The sequence below is a fragment of the Coregonus lavaretus genome, assembly GCF_964263955.1.
Source record: "Coregonus lavaretus genome assembly, chromosome: 38".
NCBI lineage: Eukaryota > Metazoa > Chordata > Actinopteri > Salmoniformes > Salmonidae > Coregonus > Coregonus lavaretus.
The window spans coordinates 15,805,606-15,819,015 of record NC_140025.1 but is presented as its reverse complement, the minus strand read 5'-3'; the positions used below and the strand labels follow the sequence as shown (position 1 = coordinate 15,819,015).

General features: G+C 40.4%; 1 protein-coding gene across 1 annotated transcript in view; it reads left to right on the top strand.

The window, feature by feature from the left end:
- Positions 1-3,994: 3,994 nt before the first annotated feature.
- LOC311112590 (partitioning defective 3 homolog B-like) overlaps positions 3,995-13,410 on the top strand; it is a 194,157-nt gene continuing 184,741 nt past the window's right edge. Inside the window, exon 1 of the mRNA XM_084155734.1 lies at positions 3,995-4,428. Coding sequence (XP_084011860.1) covers positions 4,312-4,428 — 117 coding nt within the window. The 5' untranslated portion in view covers positions 3,995-4,311. The remainder of the gene's footprint in view (positions 4,429-13,410) is intronic.

Here is a 13,410-nt window from a genome sequence, read left to right as displayed (position 1 = left end):
AACTTCCGACTTCAACTGTACATATTACCTCAATTACCTCGACTAGCCGGTGCCCCCGCACATTGACTCTGCACCGGTACCCCCCTGTATATAGCCTCCCTACTGTTATTTTATTTTACTGCTGCTCTTTAGTTATTTGCTTTTATTTTTTTACTTTACTTTTTCTATTTTCTATTTAAAAAAATGCATTTTTGGTTAAGGGCTTGTAAGAAAGTATTTCACTGTAATGTCTACACCTGTTATATTTGGCGGATGTGGCAAATAAAATTTGATTTGAGTATTTACTATAGTTAAAAAACTGTAGTGTTTCTGCGGACTGTAGTGTTTTTGTGGGCGTTACTGTAGCATTTAATACAGTGTTTTTTTTGCAGATAATACTGTAGTATTTACTATAGCAGATATGGGCAACTTTCATTGGGGTGGGGGCCACAGAAAATCTGAACTCATCATGAGGGGCCGCAGTGGCTCGCGACCCTGCGTACCCTCATCCACTCAGAGCCCCCCTCTTGATAGTGGAGAGAAAAATATGAAGATTTAGATTTCATTTCCTGGAATTTTATAAATTTTGCCATTGGGCATAAAGAAGATTTAGCCATTTTATAACCAATTTCATGCAATTCTACTCATTTTGCCATAGCATGATATCAGAGTGAGAGTGACTAACAAAATCAATTGGTGCCCCCGGTCGGTAATTTGACCATGATTACTACAAGTTTAGATAGTTGGCTAGACAAACTTACCCATCTAAAAAATGTTAGCTGACTAATTGAGTGACTGTCAGTGACTGACATAACAAGAGAAAAACTGCTGATGCGCAACCAAATTTCCAAATTGCACCTTGTGTATTCTACTATTCTAACTCTCAACAGTAAGTTGAGAACCCTGACTGAGTTCCAAAAATGTATCCGTGGGCCGCCAGTTGCCCATCCCTATACTATAGTATTCTACAGTATACTACAAAATGTTATAGTAAGTACTACACATAATCAAGGTATACTCCAGTGTGTAGTATAGTATTCTACAGTATACTACATCATTCTATAGTAAGTACTGTAGTATTCTATAGTAAAGTGTTGTATTTATTAATGTGGGTCTCTCTCTCTCTCGCTACCAAACCTGCTGTCTCGACCTCTGAATGCTCTGATATGAAAAGCCCACTGACAATTACCCCCGAGGAGCTGACCTGTTGCACCCTCTATAACCACTGTGATTACTACTTGACCCTGCTGGTCATCTATGAATGTTTGAACATCTTGAAGAACGATCTGGCTACAGTTAATGGCCATGTAGTCTTATAATCTCCAGCCGGAACAGCCAGAAGAGAACTAGGTTCCTGCCTTTCTACTAAGTTTTTCCTAGCCACTGTGCTTCTACATCTGCATTGCTTGCTCTTTGGGGTTTTAGGCTTGGTATCTGTATAAGCACTTTGTGACAACTGCTGATGTAAAAAGGGCTTTATAAAATAATTTTGATTGATGATAGCGATAAGGGATTGTCACAAAGTGTGTGCATTAGAACAGCAAGACTAGAGTGTGTGCATTAGAACAGCAAGACTAGAGTGTGTGCATTAGAACAGCAAGACTAGAGTGTGTGCATTAGAACAGCAAGACTAGAGTGTGTGCATTAGAACAGTGAGACTAGAGTGTGTGCATTAGAACAGCGAGACTAGAGTGTGTGCATTAGAACAGCGAGACTAGAGTGTGTGCATTAGAACAGCGAGACTAGAGTGTGTGCATTAGAACAGCGAGACTAGAGTGTGTGCATTAGAACAGCGAGACTAGAGTGTGTGCATTAGTGTGTGTGTGTGTGCCATAGTTTAGACTGAACCGCTCTCACTGAGACAATAATGTAGCTCATTATTTTGTGTCGAGTCTAAATGCATGACCAAACTGAAGCACCAATGTCTGTATAATCGCTTTCATCCTTCACCTGCTACCTCTCCAGTGGTCATTGACAATAACACAGCACAATAATGCCCATACAATGACACTCGTTTCATGGAAGTTGAATGTGTTTGACCACTGCCAAGTCCGTGCTCAAAAACCCAAAGTCCCAAAGTATTATACAGTTAGTCCACCTCCTACTACAATCACATTGTGGGGGAAAACATAAATGGAATCATATATCTCCTCAATGGCGATGCAAATGCTAGGTGTAACACCGTGTAATCCAACATGGGGATAAACAGTCCACCAGAGAGGAGGACAGGATAGGACACAATGCAGAATTGGCTAGCTTGGCCTGGGCTACCTACACAGATGGCTTGGTCCTCTCTCTCTCTCTCTCTCTCTCTCTCTCTCTGTCCCTTTCATACCTTGTTGATCAATGCACGGATGAGATGAGCAGACAGAGGGAGGAGGGAGGCCGCTGTGCATTGTTCAGTTCATAGCAGAGATATTTAGAGGGGGATTACAATGCCAGAAAAAGTTATTGGTTGTTGTGATTATGTCTGCGTCCCAAATGGCATCCTATTCCAAAGGCAATCCATCTGTTTGTGCTTTTGAGGTTGTTGGGGTCAAATAAACTCCCTTTAGAAAAAGAAAACAGCAAGAATAAGAGGAGGGGGATTCTGTCTATGTGCATTAATGTGCCATTTAAAATGTAGAAGCAATTTACCAGATGTTTACTGAAGTGATGAGATGACAGAATAATTGTGCGATTCTTTTTAGGAGAGAAGAGAGACTGGTGGGATATTATGGGATCTTGTCAAGAATAGGTTGAGTGGATGTGATAGGAGAGATGAGGGTAGTGGGTTGTGGTTGCACTGTAAATGAGGAGTGGATTAATTCTGAGTTCCTAATCGACCACAAACCAGGGGATTGGATAGGTGGAACCAATATGGCGACATTTCCCACTTAGCAGTTAGAATTTGCAAAAATGGCTGTCTGTGTTGGAATCAAGCTCCAAAATCACTCACCATAATTGACATACTGGCCCTTTAACAAAGTTTGGGCAGTGATTTGCTCGTGGTTGTTTGGTAACCATGTTGTATGGAGGACTAAAAGTGCCACAATTAAATAAATAAATACACCATTAAATAATTACTTAAATGTGTCATTAATTAATTCAAATTAGAATTAAATACATAAATGTGTAATTAAATGTATCTTTAATTAATTCAAATACCGATTCATTTTATGTAAAATACATATATAATTATTTCACTATTTACATTTACATTTCATGATCCTGCATTGCAGTGATTCATGAATTACTTAAAACTTTCAAACTGACCCATCAAAGTCAGTGGGCGGGGCTAACGCGAATCTAGTCTGATCCATTGCTTTGGTCTGAAGTAGAGTAGGCCAACCTGGATAGAGACAATGGAGGATCTCCGTGAACTTTCCAGGGAGTTGGTTAGAGACATTTTAAACTTAGCAGAGGATGTAGAAGCAGGACCTGCTGACATTATCTGGAATTGATTTGTCTTGGCTTGATGCAGAGGGTAACCAATCAGGCGTTAGGTTCCGCCTACCAACTTTTGATGGGTCAGTTTGACAGTTTTAAGTAATTCAGGAAGCACTCCAACGCAGGACCATGAAATGTAAATGTAAATAGTGAAATTATTATATATGTATTTTACATAAAATGAATCGGTATTTGAATTAATTAATGACACATTTAATAACACATTTATGTATTTAATTCTAATTTTAATTAATTAATGACACATTTAAGTAATTATTTAATGGTGTATTTATTTATTTAATTGTGGCACTTTTAGTCCTCCATAATGTTGGCACTTTGAATTTTGAAAATAAGCATTCAATCTTGTTGATACGTGTCGTCACTAGTTCCCACAGCCACAAAGTCATAAACCCCGCCCATTTCTACAAGTTATCTTCTTAAAATCTGATTTTCAGCCTAACCTTATGACTAACACTAACCTTAAATTAAGACCAAAAAGCACATTTTTGTTTTCATCAAATGTTACGCTATAGCCAATTTAGACGTTCTGGCTATGGAAACCCTATCATTGACGTGATTTACGTTCGTCAACTTCCGGGTGTCAGTACAATGCCCAACAGGTATATTTCAGTAGGCAAAATAATAAAGGCTACTCCATTTATTAATTTGACCTATACTAGAGAAGAGCAAATCTTTTTTAGCAGGGTAAGTTGTAGTTTTGAGTAGTAATTTTGAATACACGCGTGGCATTTTGTCAGTGTAAATTCGTCCAGTGACACCTGTTGCTTGAGTTTCAGTTGAGGCTCGAGCGGTATCGAGCGCCTCGTAGAATCACAGAGGAATATACAGAGTATCAAAAGAGGCTGTTTTTCAAATAACTTTTTTTCGGATGATAAGGACAACATGAAAGTCACTGTAACTTTTGGAGCAACTGCAGTGGTCGTTCCGTGTAAAGGAGAATGGACAGTTCGGGAGTTGATAGACCAAGCCAATCAGAGGTATCGAAAGATTCTGGAACAGGTAAACTAAATGGACTCTTGGAATATATTGACGTGTCTTACATTTGTTCTTATACCCTCCCTTTTAATCCGGTTTGTTTGCCATTTTAAATATTATTTCTTAACATTTTTAATGATAGTCTACTACATATTTTCATACATTAGGGTATATTCATTACCACTTGAACCGGAAACCGTTTACCTATTTAACCAAACGGAAACAAACAGCAAACTGTACGAAATGGGGAGGGACTTACCTGAATTTGTCCAATAGAAACTCGTTTTCGTTGGAAAATAATTTCCATGCCATAGATGCACAGATACTTGAAAACCCAAGTTTATTCTTCTGGACAGAGTGTATCTACCATGCTACAAATCAACTGGCCACATTGTAAATCACCTTTTTAATTACTTAGTTTTAAGCACCAGAAAGCCAGGTCTATGTTAGTGGTCATATGAGTATTGTGTGCCCCAGCTAACAAGCAGCTGTCTAGAGATATATATGAGGCTCTGTTGAAATGGTCAGTATCTCCCTGTGCAGGTGGGATTTAGTGTTTTATGTGCTGTGCATCGTTTCGCCGAGCCTGTTTGGCGGACAGCAGCCTTTGTCCTTTGACTGATGGGGTTTAGGGTGGCTGACAGCTCAGCGTTATCAACTGGTTTTCCCTGGCGCAGGGCGGCGAGAGGCTGGTGATGGACAGGGTTATGCCAGGCAGGCAGTGGGGATGCATGGCTTCCCATTAGAGCTTCCACCCAGGCACCCACCTACGTTGGTGGGCTCTCATCTGCCAGGTCTCCCTGGCCCTGGGCTGACTGGGTCAGCATCCCAAATGGCACCCTATTCCCTATATAGTGCACTACTTTTGACCAGGGCCTAAGTGAAAAAGTGAACTATATAGGAAATAGGGTGCCATTTGGGACGCACACAGGCTCTCCAGTTAAGTTACAGCCCCACATCCAGGCGTGTTTTCCCCCTGCCATTAGTTATAGGTCCCTGAGTTTGTCCTGATCAGCTAACATGAAAGAACTCAGGGACTTACTTACTATATGTGGCTGCCTAGCCTTGTCTAAATTATGTCTGGCTTCAATTAGTTTTAGTAGAAGGCTCTTCGTTGCCAATTATATGTGAAACACATCTCACTGACCTAGAAATCCCTCGGTCATGATCAAAACAAATCCAGGGTCCCACAGGGTGAAATTCCCTGTTAATGTGTCTAGTGCAATTCGTCCTAGAACAATCAAGGGTTTGGCTGGCGAGGATCCACTGTATCACCAATCATGAACTTTACAGCTCTCTAAATGCCTGCCACTGGTGTGACAGCATTCATATACCGTGTTAGGTGTCCTTGGTTTAAACAGAGGTATCCAGGGTCTGTGGGAAAAGGCACACAGAGGAATGTCAGTCACCCTATCTCAGTGGAAAAGGGAAGGTAGTGCACCTGCATGTATCCATCTCACAGTTTGTCCCTGCCACTCAGGTTACAGCCAGAGCCCGTGCCAATATGTTGAGACTCAGAGAGCCATGAGTTCTCTGTAGCTATGTTTCCATCAACTTGTCCAGTGATTATTTTTGTCGACCAGTGGACCACCTCAGAGAAGGAAGGGGAGGACCATCCTCAGTGAATTTCATAAAAAATAGTGAAACATTAGGTAGCCTTTTTAGATTAAACTATACAAAATATATTCACTTGTCACCAAATAATTGATTACAACACACTGTTTAGCAATGAAGGTCTACAGTAACTTCTGCAGCACTCTGTAGGGTTGCGCCATGGTGTTACCGGAGGACAGACAGCTTCTGTCCTCCTCTTGGGACATTGACTTCAATACAAAACCTAGGAGGCTCATAGTTCTCTCCCCCTTCCATAGACTTACACAGTAATTAAGACAACTTCTGGAGGACGTCCTCCAACCTATTAGTACTCTTGCAGCATGAACTGACATGTTGTCCACCCAATCAAAGGATCAGAGAATGAATCTAGGGTAAATGTCCCTATTAAGCCCACGTACCATATAAGCCCTCTTGCAAATTCTGAGTAAAAAAACAACAACATAATTTTTTGCTTTGTGATGTTTCTTCCAATGAAGCTGCTTGTTACATAAATGACACTTATTATTGTAAGCGAATCAGATTTGTCAATATTGAGTTATCAAAGCATATGTGTGACATGTGCCTGCTGATCCCAGAAGAAGTTGAAAAAAAAACGGGTGATTTTGGTACCCTCAGAAGATAACATTTATTGCATATTTCTACTCCTGTTTTTGGTAAGTACTCATTTGTTATCAACATTTAAGTGATTAGTGTTTTGAATAAGACATATGTTAGAATATTACTTGAATTATAAATATTGTTTCTTTTGAAATCAAAATATGAGTTTTAGCATTCTAGCAAACAGATTGCATAGTATGGTTCATTGACATAAAGCATGATAAGCAGGTATAGTTTACATTTTTGTATGCAGTTTATATTATTATATTGTTTAATTAACATTTTTACCTGGTCGGCTTAAAGGGGATGCTAGCAAAAATATCACACTGTCTGGGGTGGATGTAAATGAGTATAGCGAATTACTTCTCTGCATGATAAATGTATACTTGTCATGTTATGTTAGTTACCATATATACATTTATTTCATATAGTTGTTTTTTTATTGTCATGTGCGTAGAATAAAATATTATGTCTTTTAACCATAAATTCACTGATGTTCCTTTTAAGCCCACCTGCTCCCATTAAGCCCACTTGAACCATTTTCCTCCCTAATTTTGACGTCACCTGATGAATCAGCTCCATAATTCAGATAATTAATACCCATATTTAAATATCAGTCATATTGCATAGGTCAATTCATTCTGGATAGGCCTATATTCTATCCTAACATTAACCATTTTTTTTATCTTTAGGCCTACTTTTCAGATTAGTTTTAGTTTGAGAAGACGAAAAAACGACAGTTCATGCCCACACATGATAGAAGCATGCCGTCTGTGCGGGGAGGGAACAATGCAAAATCTGTCATTTCTGGAAAAACGTTATGGAGTAGACAGGAAGTCGTTGAGGCAGAGAGTGAAGGAGCAGCTGAGCATTGATGCACAACAGGGACATGTGATCTACCAGAGTCCAGCGGTAGAGCAGGAGATTTCAGAGTGTCTTCAGGTAGGGTTACACTATAGTGATTGATAGAAAAAGATAACATGAAACAGTAGGTAGCCTAATAGGTACACTTCAACTATGACAGACGGAATCTAAAACAAAAATCCAGAAAATCACATTGTATGATTTTAAAGTAATTAATTTGCATTTTATTGCATGACATAAGTATTTGATACATCAGAAAAGCAGAACTTAATATTTGGTACAGAAACCTTTGTTTGCAATTACAGAGATCATACGTTTCCTGTAGGTCTTGACCAGGTTTGCACACACTGCAGGAGGGATTTTGGCCCACTCCTCCATACAGACCTTCTCCAGATCCTTCAGGTTTCGGGGCTGTCGCTGGGCAATATGGACTTTCAGCTCCCTCCAAAGATGTTCTATTGGGTTCAGGTCTGGAGACTGGCTAGGCCACTCCAGGACCTTGAGATGCTTCTTACGGAGCCACTCCTTAGTTGCCCTGGCTGTGTGTTTCAGGTCGTTGTCATGCTGGAAGACCCAGCCACGACCCATCTTCAATGCTGTTACTGAGGGAAGGAGGTTGTTGGCCAAGATCTTGCGATACATGGCCCCATCCATCCTCCCCTCAATACGGTGCAGTCGTCCTGTCCCCTTTGCAGAAAAGCATCCCCAAAGAATGATGTTTCCACCTCCATGCTTCACGATTGGGATGGTGTTCTTGGGGTTGTACTCATCCTTCTTCTTCCTCCAAACACGGCGAGTGGAGTTTAGACCAAAAAGCTATATTTCTGTCTCATCAGACCACATTACCTTCTCCCATTCCTCCTCTGGATCATCCAGATGGTCATTGGCAAACTTCTGATGGGCCTGGCTTGAGCAGGGGGACCTTGCGTGTGCTGCAGGATTTTAATCCATGACGGCGTAGTGTGTTACTAATGGTTTTCTTTGAGACTGTGGTCCCAGCTCTCTTCAGGTCATTGACCAGGTCCTGCCGTGTAGTTCTGGGATGATCCCTCACCTTCCTCATGATCATTGATGCCCCACGAGGTGAGATCTTGCATGGAGCCCCAGACCGAGGGTGATTGACCGTCATCTTGAACTTTTTCCATTTTCTAATAATTGCGCCAACAGTTGTTGCCTTTTCACCAAGCTGCTTGCCTATTGTCCTGTAGCCCATCCCAGCCTTGTGCAGGTCTACAATTTTATCCCTGATGTCCTTACAGAGCTCTCTGGTCTTGGCCATTGTGGAGAGGTTGGAGTCTGTTTGATTGAGTGTGTGGACAGGTGTCTTTTATACAGGTAACGAGTTCAAACAGGTGCAGTTAATACAGGTAATGAGTGGAGAACAGGAGGGCTTCTTAAATAAAAACTAACAGGTCTGTGAGAGCCAGAATTCTTACTGGTTGGTAGGTGATCAAATACTTATGTCATGCAATAAAATGCAAATTAATTACTTAAAAATCATACAATGTGATTTTCTGGATTTTTGTTTTAGATTCCGTCTCTCACAGTTGAAGTGTACCTATGATAAAAAGTACAGACCTCTACATGCTTTGTAAGTAGGAAAACCTGCAAAATCGGCAGTGTATCAAATACTTGTTCTCCCCACTGTAGGTCTAAAGGATGAGAATCTGAAGAGTGGGTTTAAAAGCACTGGCATTTATCCTTACTGTCCAGACAGGGTGATCACAGAAGACTACGCACCGTTCACCATGGAAGATGGCCAATCACAATCATGAGGTCATTGAAAATCTGTACAAAAACAAGATGAAAGCCATCTAAGACTTGTTAGCGTAAGACTGGCAAGCAAAGACAACCACAACGTGGGCAAAAGATTGAAACAAACAAAATAAAGCTTAGACCACCCTATAACCTGTTATGTTACACTACTAAGATAACTAAAACGATAAAATCACATCAAAGAGCATATGCCTAGGAGAAAGTAGAAATTGCAGAAATGTTTCTTGTTTATTTTGCTTAAGTTATAGGCTAATGATACATGAGCTTCAAGAAGTTATGACTGATGTCTCCTCACAATGAACTGTATGTTTTAATGTTACTCCACAATGTGTTTTTAAAATGTGTTTTTACAATGTTTTCAAACTACTAGCCTAAATGTGATTAACGTTTGAAAATCAATTAAAGTTATTGTTTAAATGTAAATCCTGAAATTGACTCATTTACTATCCTTAGAACATTAGTATTGAACCTGCAAACTGTTTTTCTTTTAGTCAGTCGGTCTTCAGAAGTCTTCATAAAAACATCTTCATAAACATTTTAGCCAATTTCAAATGCCAAAAGCACACCATAGTATAGAGATACAGACAAAATGACAACACATATTGAAAGATGATTTATTGAAGAGTAGTTGCCACTATAGTTTTGATTTTGTTTGTAAATAGTTTTTGGGCTACATTCCAAAGAAGACATGTTGTAACTTTTTGTAACAGCAAAAAGGCTGGTCACGCCTATTTCAAATGCCATTTACAGGCCATAGGATAGGAGTAGAGGCAAAATAAAAAATAGATATTGAGAGCTCAGAGATTACAGATTTGAATAGAACAAGTTTGTATTGTTAAGATTTTTTAAAATATATATATTTATTTATCAACAAATCTGAAGTGGGCTTATTAGGTACCCATTAAGCCCATTCCAGACTTTCAAAATATTTTGACAAATTAAACAATAAAAACATTAGAAATTGGTATAAATTAATTATTGACACTTCAAATGAGAGATTAGACTTTAATTTTAACTAAAATGTTCTCACTTAAATTGGGGCAGTATATATAAAAAAAAATTCTGAAAAGCGGATTTGGTGGGCTTAGTAGGGACGTTTACCCTACTGAACAAAAATATAAACGCAACATGTAAAGTGTTGGTCCCATGTTTCATGAGCTGAAATTAAAGATCCCTGAAATGTTCTATACCCACAAAAACCTTATTTATCTTATGTGCACAAATTTGTTTACATCTCTGATAGTCGGCATTTCTCCTTTACCAAGATAATCCATCCACCTGACAGGTGTGGCATATCAATAAGCTGATTAAACAGCATGATCATTACATAGGTGCACCTTGTGCTGTGGACAATAAAAGGCCATTCTAAAATGTGCAGTTGTCACACAACACAATGCCACAGATGTCTCTAGTTTTGAGGGAGCGTGCAATTGGCATGATTACTGCAGGAATGTCCACCAGAGCTGTTGCCAGAGAATTGAATATGAATTTCTCTACCATAAGCCGCTTCCAACATTGTTTTTACAGAATTTGGCAGTACGTCCAACCGGCCTCACAACTGCAGACCACGTGTAACTACGCCAGCCCAGGACCTCCACATCCGGCTTCTTCACCTGCGGGATCGTCTGAGACCAGCCACCCGGACAGCTGATGAAACTGTGGGTTTGCACAACCTAAGAATTTCTGCACAAACTGTCAGATATTGTCTCAGGGAAGCTTGTCTGCTTGCTCGTCGTCCTCACCAGGGTCTTGACCTGACTGGAGTTCGTCATCGTAACCGACTTCAGTGGGCAAATGCTCACCTTCGATGGACACTGGCATACTGGAGAAGTGTGCTCTTCACGGATGAATCCCAGTTTCAACTGTACTGGACAGATGGCAGACAGCATGTATGGCGTCGTGTGGGCGAGCGGTTTGCTGATGTCAACGTTGTGAACAAAGTGCCCCATGGTGGTGGTGGGGTTATGGTATGGGCAGGCATAAGCTACGGACAACGAACATAATTGTATTTTATCAATGGCAGTTTGAATGCACAGAGATACCGTGACAAGATCCTGAGGCCCATTGTCGTGCCGTTCATCCGCCGCAATCGCCTCATGTTTCAGCATGATAATGCATGGCCCCATGTCGCAAGGATCTGTACGCAATTCTTGGAAGCTGAAAATGTCCCAGTTCTTCCATGGCCTGCATACTCACCAGCAGGGGCGGCCTGTTCAATAGGGCGATATGGGCGACGCACTGCCAAACGGGAAAAGGAAGGGATTTTTTTTCTAATCAATTATATCACGGCAACAGTAGTTATCAGTGTTGTAATCTATACGTCTGATCTGCCACAGTGCCACACTGCCACTAAATGTCGAATCAGGCTAAAGTCGTGCTTCAAATGGCTCCCCCCCCTTTTGGGGCGATTTCAGTCAGGTTGAAAATCGCCCAGAAGTCTGTCATAGACTCCCATGTAAAATCTATTTTTTTCAAATTTCAGAGCTTTCAATACAATCTCTATGGGTTTCTGAGGGCTTGCACTTACGCGCTTTCGTCATACGTAACGTAACCATGAACGTAACTAAGAAAAGAGCGGATTGTGTCTTTGAAAGAAGTTCCTTTTTGTCGGCGAACAAATGAAGATAAATTGGCAACGAAACAATTAGGACCTCCCAGACCAAATTTAATAATTCAACAGGTTTCTACTAAAGGCGGAAAGTCCTACACCCGAGGATTTTCCAAAAATTGGTACGAACGAAAAAAGACATTGCCACTCAACTGGATGAGGGATACAGGCTAGCTGTCCGCCGCCACAACGATGAGGTTAGTGTTGATAATCACAAGTTTACTGGAGAACTGAGACCAAGTAGAGACTTTGGACAGGGTGGATATGGTATAATAAAGGCAGTTTATTCAGAGGTAAAGATATCTGGAATCGCGTGCACGGACCCGTTCGTCAAACTCTTAGGGAGCTATACATTAAGCCCCATTACTTACCATATCAGATAAGAGAAATTGCTGCAGCTACATATATTTTACATCCTGGCCCTACATAGTTCACTATTTGCATCACTTACCAAAATATTACATGTGGTCATATATGCTTGGAAAGTGGAGATGCCATAGAACGTCAAAAAAGTAAACATTGCTGGAGACACATTGCCGTTTTGGAGAAGACATCGCGTTTGCTAGCGAAGAGATTTGTTGTGGCAAATGAACTTGGGCTGGGAATTGCCAGGGACCTCACGATAAGATATATGCATTGCTAGTCTCATGATTCTATACGTATTGCGATTCGATACTGTGATTTTATTGCGCACCATATGTCTGTTGCAGAGGGATCAGAAAGCCATGAGAACGAGTTTTGATCAGTCATGGAAATAAAAGTGCTGAAAACAAATTGGCTCCCAATGTGAAAAGATTGAGAACAAGCTATGAAGGAACAATAATGGTGTTTTGGTGCAGGTACAGCCAACTAGCGCTAAAATATTGCGATATTGTCAATACAGTATATCGTAAAGTATCACTATGTAACTCGATTTCTTTCACCCCAATCCCTCAAATTAACGGTAAATAACTGAATTGTTTGCCCCACATTTAGCTAAGATGATTAGCTAGCCAGCTAAAATGTTTTATTTAGTTAGCAGTCGCATCTACAATAGTTTACTGTCAATAACATGTCTCCAAAAATGACGTGGTGTCTCCAATTGTGTTGACATTTTACAATTGCGATGCGCATCCATGAGTATCCACTTTCTGTAGCTCAGCTGGTAGAGCACTGCGCTTGTAACGCCAAGGTAGTGGGTTCGATCCCCGGGACCACCCATACACAAAAATGTATGCACGCATGACTGTAAGTCGCTTTGGATAAAAGCGTCTGCTAAATGGCATATTATTATTATTATTATTATTATTATTATTATTATTATTATTATTATTATCTGAAGAGAGCCCCGAAACATTGTGTGCAGACATTTTATGCAATAAATGAAGTAGGTTGAATCTAGTAGTTCTGATCTTCTGATTGGTCCTGATGAGTTGGGCGAGGTCCCCTCCAGGCTACTGTCACTGTTGCATTGGCTCTGAGTCGGGTTCTCTGTCTTCAAATGTTCAGCCTAAGAGAGGGGATTTTTGTGTGTGTGTGTGTTTAACAGTGATGATGATGTGTGTGTG